This window comes from Pseudoliparis swirei, chromosome 18 (genome assembly GCF_029220125.1).
Source record: "Pseudoliparis swirei isolate HS2019 ecotype Mariana Trench chromosome 18, NWPU_hadal_v1, whole genome shotgun sequence".
Lineage (NCBI taxonomy): Eukaryota > Metazoa > Chordata > Actinopteri > Perciformes > Liparidae > Pseudoliparis > Pseudoliparis swirei.
Window position 1 is genome coordinate 23,235,307 of NC_079405.1, and position 23,495 is coordinate 23,258,801.

At 41.9% G+C, this 23,495-nt stretch overlaps 1 protein-coding gene across 1 annotated transcript in view; it reads right to left on the bottom strand.

Moving 5' to 3' along the window:
* The window catches only part of LOC130207934 (integrin alpha-5-like), a 47,818-nt gene that overhangs the window by 7,049 nt on the left and 17,274 nt on the right, over positions 1-23,495 (bottom strand). The window contains exons 12-26 of the mRNA XM_056436716.1: positions 22,741-22,949; positions 21,643-21,834; positions 21,517-21,562; positions 21,324-21,437; positions 19,019-19,074; positions 18,295-18,452; positions 17,316-17,453; positions 13,029-13,096; positions 7,420-7,570; positions 6,616-6,708; positions 6,063-6,142; positions 4,972-5,052; positions 4,743-4,848; positions 3,858-4,016; positions 3,605-3,700 (exon numbers count right to left, since the gene is read on the bottom strand). Of these exons, the coding sequence (XP_056292691.1) occupies positions 3,605-3,700; positions 3,858-4,016; positions 4,743-4,848; positions 4,972-5,052; positions 6,063-6,142; positions 6,616-6,708; positions 7,420-7,570; positions 13,029-13,096; positions 17,316-17,453; positions 18,295-18,452; positions 19,019-19,074; positions 21,324-21,437; positions 21,517-21,562; positions 21,643-21,834; positions 22,741-22,949 (1,747 nt within the window). The remainder of the gene's footprint in view (positions 1-3,604; positions 3,701-3,857; positions 4,017-4,742; positions 4,849-4,971; positions 5,053-6,062; positions 6,143-6,615; positions 6,709-7,419; positions 7,571-13,028; positions 13,097-17,315; positions 17,454-18,294; positions 18,453-19,018; positions 19,075-21,323; positions 21,438-21,516; positions 21,563-21,642; positions 21,835-22,740; positions 22,950-23,495) is intronic.

The window sequence follows — 23,495 nt, forward strand, 5'->3', positions numbered from 1 at the left end:
TGCGTAAGAAGGGCCGGTGCCCAAAACTCGACAGTCAATGGGTCGGTCCATGCAGAGTGTTGGAGAGGGTGGGAGAGGTCGTTTACAGGCTACAGCTACCTCCTAAGGGAAGGAGAGTGGTGCTTCATCGGGACCGACTCGCCCCGTACAGAGGGGTTGCGTCACCACTGGCAGCAGTGGCACGGGGAACCCCTCCTCAGCCTCCCCTCCCTGCTCACTCCCTGGCCAGCTCTCCGGGTTTGACGGCCCCCTCCGACCCCACTGGTCCAGTCGACACAGTCCCACAAGCGGCTCAGCCGCGAAGACAGAGAAGGCCCCCCGGCCGGTTCAGAGACTTTGTGGTTTCTTAGGGGAGGAGAAATAAGTTAAAGTGAGACCGTAGGTTCCAGAAAGGGCAAGAATGCGCCCTGGTCTCACTGGAAGTGATGGTAGTCCACCCTGATCTTCTTTAAAGAAAAGAAAGAAAAGGAACGTTCTTATTGTTTTCCCATTATTTTGGAGATGTATTGTTACTAATGTTGTTCCTGCTGTTGCTTATGTTGTTCCTCCTGTTACTAATGTTGTTCCTGCTGTTGTCAATGGTGTTCCTTGGGGGCAAGGAACTTTGTAAGGGGAGGGTAATGTAGCGACCCTGTGAAGTGGCTGTCAAGCAGTGTGGCACCGTGCGTGCTGGTCGAGGGGGCGGGCCTGTGATTGGCGGAGTAGAGGGGAGGTGGGGTTAACCTGTTGGGAAACGGGAAGTTAAGGTTGGTTGACGGAGAACTGTGGTTGTTGACGTTGGAGCTGCGGAGCTGAGAGAAGCACGCTGTCGGTGGATGCCCAATAAAGAAGAAGTACTAACGTCGTCCCGTCTCCGTGTCATCAGTCCATAACGTCTGAGACGTTACAGTATGTATTTTATATACTGAGCCCGGTGGGTGTGTAGTGGATAGTAAAAGGGTAAAAGGTAGATAGGTAGTAGGGGTGAACTGTGGCTTCAACCTGATTGTGAGAGGTGTGCTTTTTTGATTAGTAAATGTTGGTGACATTTTCATTGCACGACTTGTATCTGTAAGTTTCACATTGCGATGTTGTTACTTTTGGGATCTGAATACTTCCAAGAAAGTGATCAACCCTTCCCCCTACGATGTCACGGCCGCGTAACCTAGTCATCTAATCTCATGTCCCTCTCATCGTCTCTTTCCGGAGATGCTTTTCCCTCGATTGGCGTCATCGCAATTTTTAATTGCTGGCAACGTTTAGCGGGGCCTTTGTTGGTTTGTTCTCTTCATAGTTTTTTGGGTCTCTGTCTATTTATAGAGGAGGGGGGGTAAAGAGTATAAAGCAATTTCAGTGGATCATGGCTGCTTGTGTTACATCTTAAAGACGGTTAATTTGAATGCCATAAGACATTAGCATGTCCAACATCACAGTCAGTGACGCAAGCTGTATGAAAAGGAACCCAATTAACTTCATCCCAGCAAGCAGCAGATGTTGACCAGAGCTCGTTATAGCTTTCCCCATTTCCTCTGTCGAGAGAAATAATCTCATTAGAATTCCAGTTCAGAGGCCGGTGCTACCTCTTCCTACAATCTGACTGGACTCTTTTGGTATAGATTAAATACACAAATACGCCAACACAAGAGCCATTGACTCAAACCACTTAAGCCCCATTGCCCCACCTGTGGGGCAGATTTGATGTTTTGTTCTAAACTGTCTATAATATTATAATAAACATGAGCAAATATATTGATGTTGTACATCAAATTAAAGAAGACAACTGGGGCTACAAGTATCAGTGAGCCATTTAAACATAACTCAAACACCAACTGAAATAAAAATACAAATATCATAATCATAATTTTGTCAGGTGTCGGCCCACTCAGAACGTTTCCGTAGCTAGCGACATGTAGCTTTGTGCAATCATAAAAGAAGAGATGTTCAAAAGCAAGAGGACTTCACACAGATTCTAAATATCTTTACAGAATCCTTCTACACCAAAGTATCACGGAGATATAAGCCAAAGCACACAGAAATATTAATCGCTTCATAGCTTTACATTCAGCAAATTCAACATACTTTTGTTCTTGAGAAGAAGAAAATACGTTTCTCTCCCCTGCATTCCAGCTGGCATGGCTTTAGTGTGTGTGTATGTCCCTTTAAAAACCAGGCGGACTTTTGGGGAAGCGTCATAATCAGCTGTCAGGAAGTTCAATTTCAGCAAATCGGAGTTCACATTTCAAATATGGCGACGCCTTTCTGTCTCCTATTGGCTCACAGTGCTGTCAATCTTGTCTTTCTTGGTACCAATCGATTCTATTGGCTCTAAGTATTCCAATGACGTGTCCTTCTTTAAAATCCGCCCTTCCCCGGCGGAGATATCTGCGCGCGCAACAGCTGCGCTGTGACAGATCCAAAAACCGGCTTTACGCACAGCACGCAAGCGCATAGCACCACTTTGTTTGATCGTTTTTTTATCTTTGATTTACTGTTTTAAAGCCACATAATGATGTATTTGCATGTATTGATCACCACAAGTAAAAGTGAAAGTGAAATAAATGGTTTGGTACATGAGAAAAGTCAAATGGCACAGATGGTGCTTCAATGTGCCCAAATGCAAATTTTAGAGACCTCGCCTAAATTCTCTTTCCTAAAAAGTCTCCAACTATTGTTCTGCTTTATTTTTTCTGAGTCAAACTTTGCAGAGAGTCTGTTCACAAGTTGTATTATTATCTGGGTGATTTTAGGCCTTTGCTGTGCATCCATCCAGGATATATTCATCCTGAAAGTGCTTTTTTTTCTAATCGAACCTGAAACTTCTATGAAAATAGAAGATTCATCTTTATTTACTCTTAACCAGTAACATATATGCTAATATTTACACATCTGAACAAAAGCTCATTGTGTTCCCTTTATTATAACACCAACATTATTCAAATAGCTTGTGTGGTTGCAGAGCTACACCCTTTTTAGTTTGGGTATGTCATTTTGAGCAGAAACCTAAAAAAACGGGTGGGGGTTAACAGGTTAAAGAGGCTCGGGTTGTGGTTTCATTTGGAGAGAACAGCGTCACCATGATTCCCTCCACACGAGGGGAGGAGGAGAGCCAACACCTCCTGGGTTTCCTCATGGGACACGGGGAGTCAACTCGTCTATCCCGATGAGGAACACCTGGTTCTCAGGAAGCTTCGAAAAGAAAAAGGTAAATCCACCCAAAGTGTTTTTTTAATTCTTATGTTAGTTGACCCTTCAAAATAAAAATCCCAATAAAGATACAGAAGTTTTTGAGTTGCGGCTGCGTTTCCATCGACACGTACTTGTTTTTAATGCACGTTTTGAAGTATCGCATGAGAAAAGCTGTGAATAAATCGCTATCTCTGGTTCTGCTGCATCTCTTTTGATCCTCATCTTTGTAACTGTCCATCGCAAGAGGCAATGCAAAGTCAGTAAAGTACTCCTTTAATGTCGTCAATATAGGAATATATAATGTCAATGTGTGTGCGCGCCTGTAAATGAACCGTGCTTATGGACAAAACACACACCGGTATTATTACAGCTCGGCAGAAAAAAAAATTCCAGGTCAGTTTGACCACTGGAGTTCTGTTTCTTTTCCATGTCGTCTCACCAAGTTTCCTTGTTCAGCCAGAAGATCTCGGGACACCTCCCTCCTCCGGATCAGGTGCTCAGCGCTAGATTTTAGCCCTGCTGCTGGAGGCTGGAGCTGCACTCATAAACACATTGACACATCGAGTCATTAGCAAACCATCAAATGTTCAAGGCCAGGAGTAGGTCAAAGGGTAATGGTTTCACTATGCCGTCCGAGACATGTGGCTTTTTTTGTTGTTTGTATTTCCTCGCTGTTGTTTGTGTGTCCTCACCTTGAGTTTCAGTGCATTGAAGGTGTGTTTGGAGGAGCAGCTGAGCGGGCCCTCGGTGACCACCTCCACGGGGTAGAGCAGCTCGTGGCCGTGAGCCCTCAGAGGACAGCGCACCTCCAAAGTGGACTGGCTGACCACGCTGGGACCGTTGTTCACTAACTGAAAGAGAGAGGTCGGGACGTTGGATGTTTTTCCAAACACCTGGTGAAGAGACCAAAGGGCTTTTTGGTGTCGAAATTAATCCTCAATGAAGGACGGCCACGTTGCCCGTCCTGATGCAGTTTATACATAATGATAACGTGTGTTTTTTTACAGACTCATACCATTGTGACATTTTTTATTTTTTTATTTTGTCAATTAATAAAGTAAATACATTTTAGTCATAATAGACATTATTATTGAATGTAAATATTATGAATTCATGTTACTTTTTATTGAACATTTTTACATTTCTTGATTTCCCTGTGGCGTTGTCACTACCCCCAAACATTTCAGCGAATGCCTTTTTCTTGGTCCGAGATAATGTTCAATCAGTATTCACTAATTAGCCCCACATGGATTGTGTGTCTCAGTGTGGACATGTTAGTCCTGGAAAATACTCATTTGATTGTGGTGAGGAAATATAAAGCACTTTTACAGAGACAAGTTTGTTGACCTCTGCACAAGGTAATACATTCTGTTTCTGTAACTATTTGAAGGCAAAATAAAATCTAAACACGGGGTTAAAAATAAATAAACAAAAGACCCATTACTGTTCCCTCCCTTCAGCAAAAATTTAAAAAACATTAATAATGATTAAAGTCCCTGAATAAACATTCAATGTTGATGTTTACATTTTAAACTTAAAACAGATATGTGAGAGCAGTAAGATCTGTGTCGGCGTACCTCGTAGACCTGCTGGAGCTCAGGGCCGACGTCCCGCTCGCCCCTCAGACTCTGAGTAATGCTCCAGTTCGGAGGGGGAAAGATGACTTTGTCTGGGCGAGAAACACTGAAATAGAAAAGTTTTTTTGCTTTATTTGGAGCAGTTAACTTGGCAGGACCCACAGCGATAACAACAATTACAAAATATTCATGCAGCGATGGAGTGGGAGAGTTGACGTTGAAGCCTCACCCTTGCAAAATGACGTCAGCCATGGCAGCCACCTCCAGCTCAAACAGCACCACCTCGCTCTCTGAGTTGTTTACATTTTTGCTACGACAGAAAGACAACAAAGTTCTTTTTACTAAATGTTATTACAATATCATTTATCACAATTTATCACAGTATTTTATTCGATTTTTGTTCAGGTTAAGAGAACATTTTATTAGGTTTTTCAGGGAAATTCTGACATAAATTAGTGCTTCAAAATTAACTAAATCACGCATACATCTCCATAAGATTGTGTTTGGACATTAGAGGACTGGCAGACACCACACACTCAAAGAAATGACTCATTGGATGAACTCAATTAAATTGTTGGCAGGTTTTCCATCCAATAATTATATGCAACTCCAACTCAAATTTAGCACATCAGTGCAATACAATGTAATTAAGTTAGTCCAACTCATTTGTATCAAATACATCTAAAATAAAATAACGATATTCATTAAATTAAATTAATTTATGTTTGTCCAACTCAAAATATAAACTAACTAACAAAATATGCAAACTCCACTCAGAAGCAACGCCCCGACTGGGAATTGAACCCACGGACCTCTGGCTTTGAGGCGACAGTGCTAGCCACTACACCACCGTACAGCCCTGAAAGTGTGTTCACCTCATATAAACAACTGATTTTCAGAAAGCGCATGCGCAAAGGGTAGTCCTCAATGAAACACATTTATTTTGAGTTGATATGCACACCATCTAACCTAAATAAATCTAATAAATGAAAGTATTCATACATTTTGTGTTACACCCATTAAATATAAACATCTATTTTTGTAATTGATTTATTTAAATGTATCAAACTATATTTAAAGTGTCACCTCGAAGAAGGGCTTGAATCGTTTTTGTGAGTGTAACCTAAATAAATCTAATAAATGAAAGTATTCATACATTTTGTGTTACACCCATTCAATATAAATATCTTCGTTTTGTAATTGATTTATTTAAATGTATCAAACAATATTTAAATGTGTCACCTCTAAGAAGGGCTTGAATCGTTTTTTTGAGTGCACATGAACCCATCTCACTGTACTGTCGGAAAGAAAGTGACCTACCTTCGTATTTGGAGCTCAAACTGTACAGTGTTGTGAGTGTCCTTCAGTCTGGGCACCGTGAACCGGAGGCCGGCCCATAACTAGGCAATGACCCACAGGAAACGTACACAATTAATTTCAAGGAACATGATAAATTAATAATATAAAAAAAACATGAGAGAGATGTCTTGCATTTGATTTAGTTCATTTGTTTTCTGTTCTTTTTTTCCACAGCCTCAATACTTTTCTACATGCCAAGCAAAGCTTTTCAGAGAAATGTAAAAAATGAATGAAAAATGGCCTCCTCCCCCAAATTAACACACTGATGATTCTGTTGGTGGTGATGGAAAGTTGACAAGCTGTTTAAATAATCAAACTCTTTTTATGGTCTGAGATATCCCCTCGCTTTTGGAAACAGGGGATATTATAGCTATGCATGTATTATCATGTACAGTAAATCCAAAAACATTGAAAATGAATTACTTCATGCCAGAGCAATTTTGACTTGACTTAATTGTACCGAGACAGAAAGACTGAAAAATGCCAAAGACAACATGCATGACTGTTGGCTTACACTGGTACCAGACTTCATGGGGTTTCCCAGGTCACACAGGAGGTAGCGGGTCTGGTTTTCTGCCTCATAGCTGCACGTCAGCTGAGTCAAGCTCTGGAGAGACACACACACATCAAATACTGTCAAATACTGTCAAATACTGTCACATTTGGAGTTCTTTATCACTAAACACTTGGCCTTAAAATAGTGTATCTCAACTTTTATAACAAGGAGTGTTTGCTTTTAAACATTGCTCTGTTTTCAACATTGCTCTGGTTTCAAAATTGCTCTGTTTTAAACATTGCGCTGTTTTCAAAATTGCTCTGTTTTAAACATTGCTCTGTTTTAAATATTGCTCTGTTTTTCACATTGTGTTGTTTTCAACATTGCTCTGTTTTTAACATTGCTCTGTTTTTCACATTGTGTTGTTTTCAACATTGCTCTGTTTTTAACATTGCTCTGTTTTTAACATTGCGCTGTTTTAAACATTGCTCTGTTTTCAACATTGCTCTGTTTTCAACATTGCTCTGTTTTAAACATTGCTCTGTTTTCAACATTACTCTGTTTTCAACATTGCTCTGTTTTCAACATTACTCTGTTTTTAACATTGCTCTGTTTTAAACATTGTGTTGTTTTCAACATCGCTCTGTTTTCAACATTGTGTTGTTTTCAAAATCGCTCTGTTTTCAACATGCTGTGTATTGTCAACAACCAGAGATATGTTATTTGTGCTTATGTTGGAGAATATAATACTTCAGTAAGTAATAAAGAACTAACAGCGGTAAAATCCCGGGCTAAAGTTACAGTGACAGTTGTCTGGCTCACCACATTGTTGCGAGCTATCCCGCTGTAGTCGGCCTCTGGGGGAAGCACCACGTAGAGCTCGGCCTCGTACGCCCCTCCCTCTCCCTCGTTCCTGGCGTTGAACGTCAGGCTCAGGGAGTTTTCACCACCCAGGTAAACTTCTGCTCTGTCACTAGGAGAGGAGAACCACAAAAAGGTTGTTGACACACAAGTAAAAGTAAAATAAGTACGGCCCGATAAGGACAAAGGACAATGTGCAAATTGCAGTAACATCTGTACAATTGATGTAATTTTAAGTAAACAAAATACGTATGGCAGCGTGCCAGACAGCACCTCATACTTAAACGACAGAGCAGGTAATTTACCAATGACTTTAAAATGTACATGAATCCGATCTAAGGGTCATACAGGGGCGTTTTTTTACTTTAAAGAGAAACACGACATAAACACATACAATGAGCTTAAAGATGCGAAATGCTCCGTAGAGCTGAGGAAAACCTCAGAATTCGGTGATGATTCCACATGTGTTCAACACTTTCATGTTAAACTAAAACATTTGAACCATTGATAATATAAAAATATTGACAAGTGAGGTTTAGACGTGACTCCGGTGTGGATGTATTGTTTCAGACACAAGAGGAAAAGTTAATTTTTAAACCAGAAATCTCAGTTTAACAACTTTATCAAGGTGTATCATTCAATGTCTATATATCTATATATATATATTTATAAATTATAATTATATAATTATTAATTATATAATATTATATATATATATATATATATATATATATATATAATATATATAATTTAGGCCATTCAGTATTGCTCTTGAACTTCCTTCATTATTTGATCAGTTACTTGAGAAAAGAAAATGTTTCATAGCAACAACAAAAAACTCCTACTATTGAAGCCTTCATGAGCACCATCTTATGTGTTATAGCATCTTACAAATAATTATGATGGCAAAGTGGGGTTTATTGCAGGGCGCAAAGGAGGTGTGCACACTTTTGGGCTCCGATTAAATAGTTCCTCACACATTTACGAAAGTAAAATAAAATAAAACTATATAAGGATGAATCAAGGTTTCAGCCACGACTCTCTGAATGGCAACGTTGGTCTGTCGGTCCAGCGCTTTGGTCCACAAAGAAACATCTCAACACATATTAGACAAAGCACAATGAAATTCGGAGCGCACATTCGCGATCCTTAGAGGACCATCTGTCATCAGCAAACTTTTCAATTATTCTGGTAAACATCGCAACATCTACCAGAGGGATTGTACAGATATTCGGGGATATGAACCCCCTGTGATCCTCAACTTTTACTCGAGAACCACCAGGGTGTCTCAACAACTAGTCGATGCACTGTCATGAAACTGGATACACACGTCTGTGTCATCTGCAGCTTGAGATGTAATAACTAAAGTGATCCCTTAACTTCAGGTAGAAATCTGTCCAATACTGAACAATCAAATACCTGCAAAAGGATCAACATTCCCACCAGCTACCACTACCTGCTACTCCCATTTGTCTGTAGTTTAGTTTATTATATGTTACGATATGTGTATTATATGTGATATGTATATATGTTAGTATTATATGTATAGGTTGGTATATGTTTTAGCATATTGTATTGTATATTTATCTTGGATATTTAGTAAGGTTATATGTTATTGCATGTAAATTATGTCCAGAGTACTTGTACAGAGTGTATGTTATGTTATGTTATGTTATATTATGTTTGCTATGTTATGCTATGGTAGTTGTTGTGTGGTGCCTTGTCCTAAGAATTTCAGTGCCCAGTCTGACCCTGTGTCATTCTGTGCATCTGACAATAAAAGACTTGTAACTTGTAACTTGTAACCAGCCTTAGTTTGACTCTTTTTTTCCTCATTGCTAATGAGAAATTGTGTGTTTGCCAGCATGATAAACTAAGAAGACAAACTTGATGTAAATACCTGCAGAATGATGTTTGCGTGTTGACATTAGCACTTAGTTTAAAGCATCACCGCAAAGTACAACCTCACGGAGCCTCGACTGCGCGGTTGTAAACTCTTGTTGTTGTTTTAAGTCGTATTTCCCAAGAGTATCGATCACACAAAGGCCATTGTAATCAACTGCAATTAAAATGACTGAAACTAGCGGCCCGCATTTACAGCCTACGTTTGCAGCCAGAGTTCCGTTGGCTCTCCCTCTGCTGCTGTGCTCATCTGAAGTGACTCTGGGCATGAGCCAAATGACAGAGAAGCAATTGTAAAACGTAATGAAAAGCAGGGACGTGAAGTCCTACCAGACAATGCACCTCTGTTTCAGACGGCCCCCGAAGGCCATTTTCTCCTCGCGTATCTGTCCGTGGCTGACCCGCGGAAATGACCCAAATCTGATCACTGTGATTTGTCTCAGGAAACCGACACCCCCCCCCCCACACACACACCCTCCACCCCTCGCCCCACGTTCACAGTGACGCCCCTGTGTGCAAACATACTTTCAGTGAGAGTGATAAATCCTCTCGACACTCTCCCGACTCCAGCCCTCGCCCCCCAACCGCCAAACTCTTTGTGGTGGTAAATTCATGTTTCTGTTGAGCAGAAGGGAGTCTGGTTGAGGGTCAACATCAGGGTTCCTCTTTCATGCCCCGTTTCCCTGCTTCCCCACCCCCAATTCCCACCCCACTGGACGCGGTGACCCCTCGCGAGGTAAGACAACCACCAGATGATTTTAATTTCGCCCGGGCAACTTTAGCCAATGCAGAGAAAGCGACACGAACAACAACACTCAGGACGGAGAGAAACAACGCAGACTTCTATTCTCTGAGGGGAAATATAACAGTGGATCATGAAGCTCATACAAGTATAATTGAAGCCAGGGGGGGTCACAATTCAAAGCACCAGTGACCAGGTTGTAAATGTTAAGCATCCCACTGTTTGCAAATTCTCAACTAGCGAGACAAAAAAGCGGCGTGTGAAATTCTGTTTGGTGAAAAATGCTGAAACATTGGAGGTTTGATCCCGTGGCAACGAAATGACGATTCTTTTACTCTTCACAAGAGACTTTTCATACCGATTGTATTTCTGCAGCTGAGAGAAATCACATGGCCACATAATGTGGAACACTCCTCGAAGCAGAGCTGGCTGGGAGGAGAACGTGTGTGTGGTTGTGTGTGTGTGTGTGTGTGTGTTTGTGTGTGCGTTTGCTCGCTTTGTGAATGGACAAGGACACCCACGACCGAAGATGAATCATCACTCGTGTGAAATCCTTCCTCTACATGCTTTTAAATGTATCAATTGTGTCTTAACCTGCTCCAAGTCACAGATTCCTGCTTGTTTGTCTGAATGTCATGACCAATACATGCTCTTTGTCTTTGATCGTCTTTCCCCAAACTCACTCTCTCTTTCTCTCTCTGCATAAGAAACACAACCGCAGTAACAATACTTATGCTCCCTTACTTGCGTTTTCCCCATCAAAATATATTATATGTATCCTCGGGGCTTTAGGAAGCATTCACGTCCTTAGAAAACTTTTGAAAAGTTGACTTTTCAATATTCTTCAGTCTGCATATATATGTATTGTGCAGACCATAATGATCAGTGGGTAACATGGAACCATCAAACCATGGACAACTGGGATGACCGGATAGCCTTATAGGCATATAACTGCAACATCCACGTTGGACTCTGGCTGGGTGATCTTCGCAAGTGCTTCGAATTTAGTAGAGACCGTAAGGACATGTCCCGACCAACATCCAGCGACTACTGAATTGTCCCCCTCAATAGTTTGGATCAAGACAGCTGATCTAATACGGTCACAAATTAGCAAAACAACAATGACGGAGTGCTAAAGCCACTAAAAGTAATCAGAGATTTAGAGAATAAATTCATACTATTATAATATGATGAGAACGGCAGCTCGGTGTCGCTGTCTCTTCAAATCTCCAGACTCCAGATGTTTCTTGCTAAAAAGGTTTGCGGAAGCAGCTGTGAGCTGAACTTTATCGGAGGCGGGGACGTTAACATGAGCCACACGACGATGAGCCACACGACACTGAGATTTACATCTCATCAGAAGTGTTAGTTTCGGTTTCCCACCTCGGATATCCGGGGGCGCACAGCAGCTTCCCAAAATCTTCCCACGCCATTCAAAGACCAGAGTCTGAAGGGAATACTTCCATATCAGCAGAGCAATCATGTAATATTCCCCTTTTTTCCCTGTGAAGGTTTTTTGGGGGAGTTTTTGGCAAATTTGTAATTTGGGATATTGGGCTATATAAAATAAACTGAATTGTTGTTGTGTATTTTATTCAGTCAATCATTGTAATACAATACAATATTATTCTATATAATATACAAAACAGAAAGACTGAAAAGGTATAGGTAGAAGCAAAAATGCTTATATATTCCTATCCTAAATTATTATTATCAAGTAGATCAAATAATTGATATTAAGAAAAAGAATGAAGAAAATAAAAATGATATATTTATATATATATATATATATATATTTCCATACTTCTTACACATACATATGTTTCAATCACACTTCTAACCCTAAAAAATTGTTTTATAAATAATCCTTTTAAAAAATGAGTTGCCCATTCTTACATCCATTTTAACGTTGTTCCATCATTGGACTCCTACAAATTGAATTGAATTAATGCAAAGCAGACTTTAGGGTCAATTTCTGTCTTGAAATATTCAGACTTTATTTTCAGACCAGAAAAGAGGAGACATGTTTGGAATGTGCAGTTTTGAACATGAGTAGAAGTCTCGCTGAAACACAACACCAAATTCTCAACTGCCGCCACACTGAAAGCTATTTCCACCATAAATTGGACCATAAACAAAGTTCAGTGTTGAACGCTCAAACACTTTTGTATGTGTCTCCCCTACACACACGCAATGTTGAAATAAAACCTACACCCTCGGATCTTTGTCTTACCCCTGTTTCTCTCCATGTCTCTCTACACAGCGTCTGTTAAATAAAGGCTTTAAAAAGAAGAAACTAAAAGAAAAAGTAGAACGCCTCTGCAGTTATGCACATCAGCAGAGACAACACCAGAAAAGACAACACAGTTTATCATCGCGTCATTAATTACAGCGGCCTCATTCTTGTTCCAAAAGGTGGGGGAGACCAAAAACAGAGATAAAAAAAGATGCTCTGTGTCTGCTGAATGTGTAAACCGACAACTGTTTGCTAACACCCGAGCCATATCAACTTAATTTCAAGTCCACAGCTTATTCGACTTCCCTCCATTGGTCAAAATAAGTAAATCAATACTACATTGAGCAGGATGGCCTGTGCTGTGGCATGTATTTTGTGTGTGTGTGGTTCCAGTAAGGTTACTTTGTCTATTCAGCCAAGCCTGAAACTTCTGATCATGCGAACTATGCAATTTTTCTTGCGTTCTTTCCCCAGAAACCAGAAACAGAACATGCATCACTTCAAGTGCAGCAAAGGAGAGACCCGCCGGTGTGTGTTTCTCATGACAAATGAAAGAGCTTGCCTCGGAATAGCTTGAATTCAGTCATGTACGGGGGACTGGGGGAGAAACTGTTTAGCAAAGCCCGACTGGGGGGTTTAAGTTGAGTTTGTTGAATCAGGTAAAGTAATAGAGGGGTGACTTCCTCTCACCCGTAAACAGCCAGCTCAAGGTCAGGGACGCAGATGTTGTCCTCTCCGCAATCGAGTTGAATCTGGGCCTGAGGAAGGGAGAAGGATAGAGATAAATCGAGGGAAGTGGGATGGTTATGATAGGTGAAGAAGAGAGAGGGGTATCCATGGGAGCGGGGGTCCAAAGGTATTGAGAGAGAAAAGCTCTCGAGGAAGTGGATTTTTACAGAAGCGGGCGCACTGCTCGTGATTTAATGAAAGGATAAGAGAGGATATACAGTATACATCTCCTCCATACAATATTTGCGACAACCAGATGCGAGCGCAGCATCCTTTCATGTTTGCAGGATGAAAGTAATGTGTGCTTTTCATGTGGGGAAACAAAGAAAAGGAAGAATAGAGAGAAAACGTGGTGAGGGATGATGTATTCCACCCAAGCAAGGGCTGCATTTTTGCGGAACAGCCTCGATCACAAGAAATTGAAAACCTCACATTTTAAACGAGAGTTGGGCTTAATCTGAGCATGAGTATTCTGTGACTTGGTAAATGACTTGGTAGAAACCACAGATTTGGAGGCATTGTTTTCTTTCTTTTCTGCAGTGCGTCCCTTCAGATCTTTGCTTTATTCCTTCTCTCTCTCTCCACCATTCCTCCAAAGTAGCTTCACAGTGTCATTGTTGCCATACCCTCATCTTTCCACCATATGGGAAACATTAAGATTACCAAAGAATGCTACAGAGAGCAAAGAATCAGCTTGGCAATGGTTAACAGTGTCTCAGTGGAGATTCCTCATTCAAGTCCCTGGTTGTACATCCACTCAGGACTCAAGAGGCTATCTATCGCTCATTTAACACCAAACAGACAGGATCACACGCGCTCTGTCATAGATTTAAGATTAAGTGATGACCCCGATTTATCTTCCATCCCCTCCGACCACTTCTCATCTGTTTTTTACTTTCATCTCCTCATCTTCTCATATATTTGATCCATGTTTCCCCTCGAGCTTTAAAGCAATATAGCCCACGGTTGGCCTGTTGGTCAACTTCAAGATGTGAATTGATGAAAACGGGGGACCTGGAAGATCACTGGCTATGGCGTTACGTCATAAACCGTATTAAATGTTCAGGCACTGCCAAATTAACAACGTGAAATAAGAATCGTAGGTTGGAATTGTTTTTCAAACGGTATCTGCTTAAACATTTGAAAGAAAAAGTATCATTAACTCAATGAAGCTCCTGTAGGCCTACTGTACTTAGTGAAATAACGTGTCTAATGTTAACAATTGCTGTCAGATATGAAAGATCTGACAGAATAACAGACTTTATTCAACTACATTCCTGGAGAGGAATCCAAGGACTTCTGGGAAGGGAGTGATCTATTCCAGAGAATCGTTAAAATGACTGGAAACACCTTCAAACCGAGTGGGTGTGCAATTTGAATCCTGTGCAGAAAGACTCTGCAAGCATTAAAAAACCTAGCATGCCGAGAGAGGCAATTATGAAAAGTAAATAGCCTACATGAAATTGCTGTTTGTGAAACAAAAGTTATAGGCCTAGTCTGAATATTGGGGGATTGATACAGGGCTCTCAAGTGTCACGCATTGAGAGTGAGACTCACGCATTTCGGTCTTAAGTCACGCACTCCCGCCACACATCGTATTTCTCACGCTGAAAAAAACTCTCGGCTATTTAATGTTTTAACAAAGCCGCAGCGCAAACATGAGCTGGCCGCGCTGCCCTCACCGTGGAGGAATCAAGCGCTCCCCTGGAGTTCTGCTGTGAGGAGCCACTTATCAGCCAATCAAAAAAAAGAAATGGGCTACACAATAGCCAATCAGAAAAAAACCCGTATCTGTCGTATCTGGGTAAGATTTAATCCAGCAACCAATGAAAATAAAGCATCCTGGAATTACGCACAACTGACTGATATCCGAAAATTTCGTTCTGCGGGGGGGCTGATGGAAATGTCACTCTTGCCTGTCTTCAAAACTTAAGAGCCCTGTTGATATCACAAAAATCTAAACTCTCGGTAGGTAGGTCAGTATAGTGGCCACACCCAGCAATGATTTAAAAGGGTTCAATACCGAATTCAAAGCATATCTATTGCCTCCACACGGCTAGCCACTGACCGTACTAACTATAGCAACAGTGCTGACGACAACTTACGGTGTTAGCGGTGGCAACAGGGCTGACAGCAGCTCTCGGTGCCCACGGCGGCAACAGTAATGACAACAGTTAACGGTGTTAGCGGTGGCAACAGGGCTGACCGAGCTAACCATGTTTCCCACCCGGTGGATGGCTGCTATGGTTGCCACAGCTAGTCAGGGGGGCACGACAGAGAGACTTGCTCGGACTAATAGGAATGCGTGGCCGGCCTGGGTATGTAAACAAAGCACAAAGAAGCTCTGATTACAACACACACAGAGGGAGAACGACTTCTGTCTATCAAATCTTCTATGTTTACATTGAAAAAAGTGGTCTGCTGCTACATTATATATATATATATATTTATGAAAACATAGCTTGATAGCAGCAAAACCGTGATTTTGCAGCGATGATGCATTTCCTACAATTGTTTATTTTACTGAAAGGATTACCTATGGATGGGCTAGAAATAGTAAAATCCACTCCATTTGAATGTTTTGGCTAATCATATTGTCACTCTGGAGCACACAATGCAAACTGAAGTGTTAAAATGAATCCTCGGGGCCCACAGTCTACTTGGAAACCCCGCGTAATCTAACTGATTCCTTTCACATAAAGAAACGGAGGAAGAACAACAACAGATTAAATTCACATTGTTGATTCACAAATCCTAGGCAGGCGGAAGAAAAGTTGATGTATGCTGTCAAAACAACAAGTACATGATGTACACGCTCAAGCAGCCCACATCGCACTCACGTCACCTTATATCGCTCTCATAAACATGTGCACGTTTTGAGGCTCTTGCCTGGTGGACGGGACAACATACATAAACAAACCGCAACCAGATGTCTGCGAGCGGAGCTCCGCCCCTGTCCAAACGGAGATGTCACCCCCCTCCCTCCTCTGTGTGTTTTTGCAGAGCCATGACTCGCCAGTCCTCCGTAAACCTTCCAACTCGTCACATAGGAAACAGTAGGCCTACCAGTGAGACCAGAGGGCCATTAATATGCTCACACTCTGCCAGGGCTAAAGCTAGACCTCGAACCATTCGGAGGTTTTGGCAGAGCGGGAATTACTTTTGATGTCAATGTCCAAATGGCGGGCCTGTAACCTCCGCCTGCGTCATTCAAATTAATTCAGAGTGTGCACACTCGTTGGGAGATTTGTGGTGTGGTTTGAAGGGTGGACTGAAACCTGCAAAGCAGAACTGCAGACACCCACTGTGTTTGTAAACAGCATTCATCCACGATTTTAGATTGTTTAGTCGTGTTAAGTGAAAGTATTCATCATGCCATCTGCATTGGGAAACACCGCGGTGACTATAAGCTTAGTTCGAGGCGTGTGGCCATATAAGTGGTGTGGTGTGATATTCAGTGTGGTGAATGTTGTGCATAGATTCTGTTGACAACCCTACAGAGAGATACAAGGGTTTAAAATCCCATAAAGTAGCATGAAACAACACAGCGCTTTCCAGATTTTCATCTATTATTTCTGACGTTCAAGCAGCATACACTGTAAATGCAAAACAATATTACTTTTAAATATCTGAAATACAGAAATAGCAACCGAACCCCAAACTTTTAACTCAGATTATTTATACATTTCTAAATTACGCCGCATTAAAGTTACACTCTTAAAGATCTACCATTTTTTTTCTCTTTGGCGGAACCTGTACCCATAAGCGGTATTGCGACTATACAGTATACATCTGCTAAAATTCTGAAACTGTCAGCTATCCCAGTAAAAAAAGTTTTTAAGAGATTTGGAGCCCACTGTTATATTGGATTTGATGTGATGATCACAGAAAGTTCCGCCATGAAGCCTACTCCGCTTTATGGTCTATTTGACTCTAAATGATACCAAAATGTAAAAAACAAACATTATGCTGTATTGAAAAAGCCTTGAATCTAGAGATTAAGACAATAAACTCATGCTTAAAATATTTACTGAGGGAATAAATCAAAAGGGTCATTTTCTCAATGACAATCAGACTTATTATTACTACCGGAGGAGTCAACCCCTGCTGGTCAGTATAGAGAATGCACGTTTTAAGACATTTCCGCATTGGCATTACTCCGCAGGACCAGAGGTTGATACAATTGCATCGACATTTTAATGTCCGCAGATTTTAATGGAAGATGCATGATGGGGTAAATACACGTACCTTCTGCTCAATACGCTGTTCTGTCTCATAATTCAGGATTGGTCTGAGGCCATGCCGGTCCACTGGGGCCTGAGGATCCAGACTGAAGTTGAGGCTGATGAAAATGGGGGAGAGTTTGTCTCGGAACTCGTCTTCGCTCTGCAACGAAGAGAGAGACACAACCACGTGAGAGACCGATGTGAATGACATTTGTCGTCTGCCGTCTCCAAGAGTTGAATAAACTGTCTGCTGCGTGAATGCCTGCTCTCATAGATCTGAAAGAAGCGGACACTGACGATGACGAGCAAAAAGGATTCCATTCCTTTTTACTGTTGATTATTGGGAATCCCTTCTTCCAAGTAAATGTGCGAGAAACAAAGTCAAAAGCATAAGCAGATGTTCAAACAGCATTTAATGGACTAAATGTAGGATTTGGTTTGTTTTCTGTTTCTCTAAGATGTGACACACCAGCCACAGCAATGTGGCCCCTTCAAAGAGACAGAAAAAGGAAGAAACAGTGTATAAACAGACAAGTGTTGACTGTCAGTTTCTGCTCAAAGCATCTCTCAATGCGGGATAAGAGCAAAGTGCTCTGACAATAAGCATCTACGCATCGCACTCAAGGGCTTTTGGCCGGCGTTCACTTTGATCACGTCACCGCTGAGTGATGAGAAGATTGGTACTGTACTGGTTTGGCCTCAAATAGCACTTCAAACAGGGACTTCAAGCCCCGTCTATTAGCGACTGACTTTTACCCTTTGCCCCACAAGTTAATCACACTCACCTGGTGCTGCAGGTGCAACACCGTCTCTGATTAGACGGCTGGGAATGAAAACAAAGCGAGCGCTCTGGCTCCCGAGGGGTTAACAAAAGGTATGGCCACGAGACATTCGTCACCAAAGTTAGACTTTTGAGCTCTACAGGGCGGCGACGTATAAAACATTCGAGGGAAACGTAAAGGAAACGAATTGAGGTTCGAGAGACGGCCGGCGTGACTGACCCGCAGGTAGATCCTGGCGTCGTGGCATAGGCGCTCTCCGTTGGTGAGGCGCAGGGTCTTGTGCAGACTGGGCCGCTGGGTGTCCAGGAACAGGGTCCTCCTGACGGAGTCCTTCTGGTGCTGCTTCACACTGTCCAGCTGGACCTCCACCACAAAGCCTTGGAACGATACACATGTAAGAACACGTACGTCTACATACGTGGCTGAATTAAACACCAAACTGTCTGCAAATGTGTAGGCCACGAACACACGTCCACACAGAATGTTACACGAGTGGCCCACCACGTTCAAACACACACACACACACACACACACACACACAGATTGATCCATTCTCTGCTCTCTGTGCAGTATACAGAGGAATTCGCTGTGGCCCACATGACAACGACAGCCATGCAGACAACACAGACAACACACACCGTCGAAGTAAGGACACACACACACACACACACACTTCTTCTAAACTGTTGGAGCCCACCGAGTTACTCTGTGTTTACACGATTGCTCTTTTATCTTGATCTTAGCTGCCAAATTGACCACAGTGAGGTCCGGAATACTTGTGGCAACACAAAGAAAGCAAGGTAATAGGGACCATCTGTGTGTCTCTGTGTGTGTGTGTGTGTGTGTGTGTGTGTGTGTGTGTGTGTGTGTGTGTGTGTGTGTGTGTGTGTGTGTGTGTGTGTGTGTGTGTGTGTGTGTGTGTGTGTGTGTGTGTGTGGCTCACCTAGAGGAGAGGGGAGGTGCTTTCCATTAGCTAGCAGGCAGAATCCGATGCTGACACTGGAGGTTGAACACAAACAAAAAATATGGGGGTGGAAAACTTGAGCACTGAGCTTTTACAGATGTGTTTACACTGATTTGATGTATTTCTGTACAGCTCTTTTTTTTTATAAAAAATGTATTCTAGATGTTCACAAGATTAAATCCAATGATTGCTGGTCGACTATGTTCTAATGCAATAGTCATTCTATTGGTTTGAAACTCGGTAATTACCTCCCGATATCGTGATTTTTTTATTGCTGGATTCAGATTGCCCGTGTAAACACGGGGTATTTACAGGAAAGCGATGGGGCATGTTATCCAGCGTTGATGTTGAGTCTTTATCTCAGTGACCTCAGCCCAGTTCACTGTCTCTGAGCTCTCTAAAGTCGTGCTCATATTTCTGTGCACACGTGGCTTGAACAGCTGCGAAGGCGTTCCACACACGTGCACTAGAGTTCTCCTACTTCCTGCAGTTTCTGTCCAAAATGTCATCACGTCATCGTGTTATCCTATTAGACATGTGTACGAAATTGCTGTAATTAGCATGTGAATTCTGGAGTCTGAAATCCCCGAACTCCAAACACAGATGTTCACATAAGAGCCTTTTTTCGACAGGTCTTTACAATTTCCTCCATGTCGATCAGTCACTATGTGATGTAAACATTCAACTGTGGTTAATAGATTAAAACTGTATTTACTGTCCTCTATTCAAAAGGTAGCGTTGCTGCTAATAGGTCTCCTTCCGTGCTTATTTGTTCATGACGTGTGTTTAAACTAATATATACAATACGCAGGTTTATTCAGTGACGAGTGGCCCCCAAACCCAAACCTGCTTAGGGCCCTCAAAAGAGTTGGGCCGGCCCTGCATTAACTACACGAAATGAGCAACCTGTCTCAGACACGGGGAGGTTTCCCAGGTACGTCCAACTGGGAGAAGCCCCCGGGGAAGACCCAGGAAATGTTGGAGGGATTACATCTCCCAGCTGGCCTGGGAACGCCTCGGGGTCCCCCAGAATGAGATGGAAAGTGTTGCGGGTGAGAGGGAAGTCTGGGTCGGCCTGCTGCCCCTGCGACCCGACCACCAATTAAGCGGGTGAAAATGGATGGATGGATCACCAAGGCAACCAACTATATACTCCGTCCTGTATTCGCACCGTGGATCATATTCAGCGTTAGATTACTACTGCTACCCCTGTTGTATGTCTAGTACTATATAATATTTGTATATTTAATTTAATTTGTCATTAGTATTGTATTGTGTATTGTGTATGCATATATGTTGTATAGATACATATATTTTATTTTATATTTTACTTTGTATACTTCTTGTATACATCTTTATCTTTCATCCCTGTTTTTTATATTTTATTTTTTATTCTTGTGTGTTATTGGTGCTGCTACTGTTACGACAAATTTCCCCTTGGGGATTAATAAAGTACATATCTATCTATCTATCTATATCAAGTATTAAACCACACTTGCTGTCAACACGATAACCACGGGGGTCACCAAATTCCCCCGGCACTATCTTAGGAATCACAAGTGGAAAGTATTAAAAGTTGTTGTTGTTTCTTGTTGTTGTTGTTTTTTCAAAGCAGACACATACATGTAAATATGTGTGTGTCGGTATAAACACTCCCACGAAGGGAGGGTTCACCTCATGGACTGCGTCAAACGTGAAAGTTACAGCCCTTTTTCCAACCTCTCCTCTGTTTTGTCTTCCCATATATGACCGCTCCACCTTTCTCCCACTTCCTCTCCCCCGCTCCACTCATCTTCTTTTTGACAGCCCGGCAGCGAGGGGGGAAAAAAAGCACTCAGACTTTAATAAAAATAAAACACCAGCCACTCCAGGCGGTCTGAAAATGTTTCAGGTTTAATACGACGGTTAATCTCGCGGAAAGAGCTTCATTGAGATTGAAAGCGGGGGGTGAATTTTCCCTACTTCTTTTTTCCCCCTTTCTGGATCTAAGAATAAGGCAGTTCAGAGTAACTTGGACAGGAAACCGGCAAACATGAGGTCACTTGACATTCTCGTGAGGTGAAGTTTAGAAAGCTGGAAGTGAACTAAAATTTGCAAGACTTTCCATGTTCTGATATTCTCAGAGAGCTCTTTAACCACTCCCAAAAGTCTTCAGCTCTTTGGTAAACAACTCAGATATTTAAATGATAATGACTGTATGGTGGGTCGAACAGTGTATAATCTTCCCAATAAGATATAAGAGAAGCAGAACTTTTTTTTTAAGGATAATAGTCGACATCCATACCATGACACAGCGACGGTTTCATTCGCTGTGACCAGCTCACACGTCTTCTCCTCCTGGTTGAACATGGTCGGCTGCACCGTCAGAGACGCACTGGCGCTCACTATCGGCCGGGCCCTGATTGGAGAGACAGACCACAGAAAGGGTCAGATTAAAAAGCAAGCGTGTATATATCTAACACCATGCTTTAACATACCTGTATAGCACCGCTTTATCAACCCCAAAAGCACCAACAACCAGATCTGCAGGAATGTAAAGAGAGTTCAGCGAGGACATCGGAGAAGACGGCGGAGTGTTGGAAGACGATGTGTTTTTACGGTACCTGGATAGCCGTTTTGGTCCAGATCTCTGTCGCCTCGCAGGGCAAAGCCAAAGCTGGCTGGGAAAGAGCTGGAAGCCCATTGGCCAGAAAGAGTCTGAGTCGGCGTGTCCATCAGTCCTCCAGCGTGACCGTTATAAATGAGGACCAGTCCATCCTGCTCGTCTCCTCCGTAGGGACAGCCGACGGCCAAGTCTGATTGTAAACAGCCACAACACATGGTGTGAATCTCTTTTTTTTCGCTCAAATGTGGTGTATATAATCCATATATAGTAATGCAGGGATGACTTTGAACTTTGTATCTTTGTAATAAGATAGCATTGCACTGGTTCCCTCGACAAAAAGCCAACAGGATGTTGTATTGTTGCAGAAAGTAAGATCTATGGCAAACTAATGTCTTTGACACCTACATGTTTAGTTCATCGATATTATTTTTTCACGAATGGACACGACTTTTATGATTTTTAGAGCACAAATGCAAACAAGTGAATCACTAACATCAAGCTATAAAAATACCTCTCTTGACTTCACCTCACCATCACTACGCTAAGACAAGTTTAATACTCTCATTTAGCAACTTATAAGCAACCTGTTTTATTTGAAGACTTATTGCTGCAGCCATGGTAGGACTTGTGGTTTGGTGGTCCAGTAAAACAAAGTCACTGATTATTGTGCTGTGTTTCGCTTTGTTTTATGATGATTTACTTCCTAAGACTTTCGCGAAATCCCTATTGAATAAAAGAAAGGGCCCCCAAATTTCTGAAAAAGCTGAACATTTGCTGAACATCTTCTCCAATGTCAGTTAATTGCTTTTTCCTGCTTAATATTTTATATACTGTATGTATACAATGTATTGAATATATTTCTGTTTTTCACTCTTATTTCCTCGTTAAGTAGCCATAACGTTGTTATAGAATGAACAATTAATTAATCTGCTGACTATCTTCTAAATACAATGTCAAAACAAATAGAGGAAATTCTCAAATTGGAACGACCAACAGTATATAAGACTATTCTAGATGTTTACATGAATTTAACTTAATACATGTGAAATATATGATGAACTACAATATAAACCCACGCTTTGTGCCGCACACTTACCGTTGAATCCATCCTGGTTGAGATCACCCAGCGGTGCCAGAGACGTGCCGAACCGGCTGAAGGCCTGTTGACCCAGGAGGTGGGACTGGCTGGGCTCCAGCAGCAGAGGGCCCCTCTGGAGGTACACATACACCTTGCCCAGCTCCTCCAGACGCCCATCGACCCCTCGACGCATAAACATCGGAGCACCCACCACCAGGTCATCCAAACTGGAGAGGGAAGCAAAGGAAGGAGACGCATAACGGGGACGAAGGCGGAAGGAGAAGAGGAACTATTGGGGTATCGACAAAAGACAAAGAGGGATATTTATGTCATATTTTAGGGTCAACGTTTTTTGCAGTGAATTAACATTTGGTTTTCCCAATTAAAATTTGACACCAAATCATCTTTTATGTTGAAAAGAAAATCATTTTATTTATTTTTTATTTTATTCCACTTTCACAAACTAATCCGAGCAGGTTGGGATTTTTGTGAGGCAGGTCTTAAAGAGACAGGCGCATAAATTGAGTGTTTTGCACAAAGAGTGAATACAGCAATGTTAAGACGGACAGGAAATAATGTTTTTCTGTTCAATTTGGAAGTGTGTTAACATGTTTTAATAGAAACCCAAAATTCAAGTATGAACCCTGAACAATTTGCATGATCGCCTTCAAGGATCTCCACTAGTATTGACTGTAAAATGATGTTCAGATGCACAGCGAAGTTGACTAAAGAAAAGTGAATGTTTCTTGTTGAAAGTTGTGGACGTTAAGAGT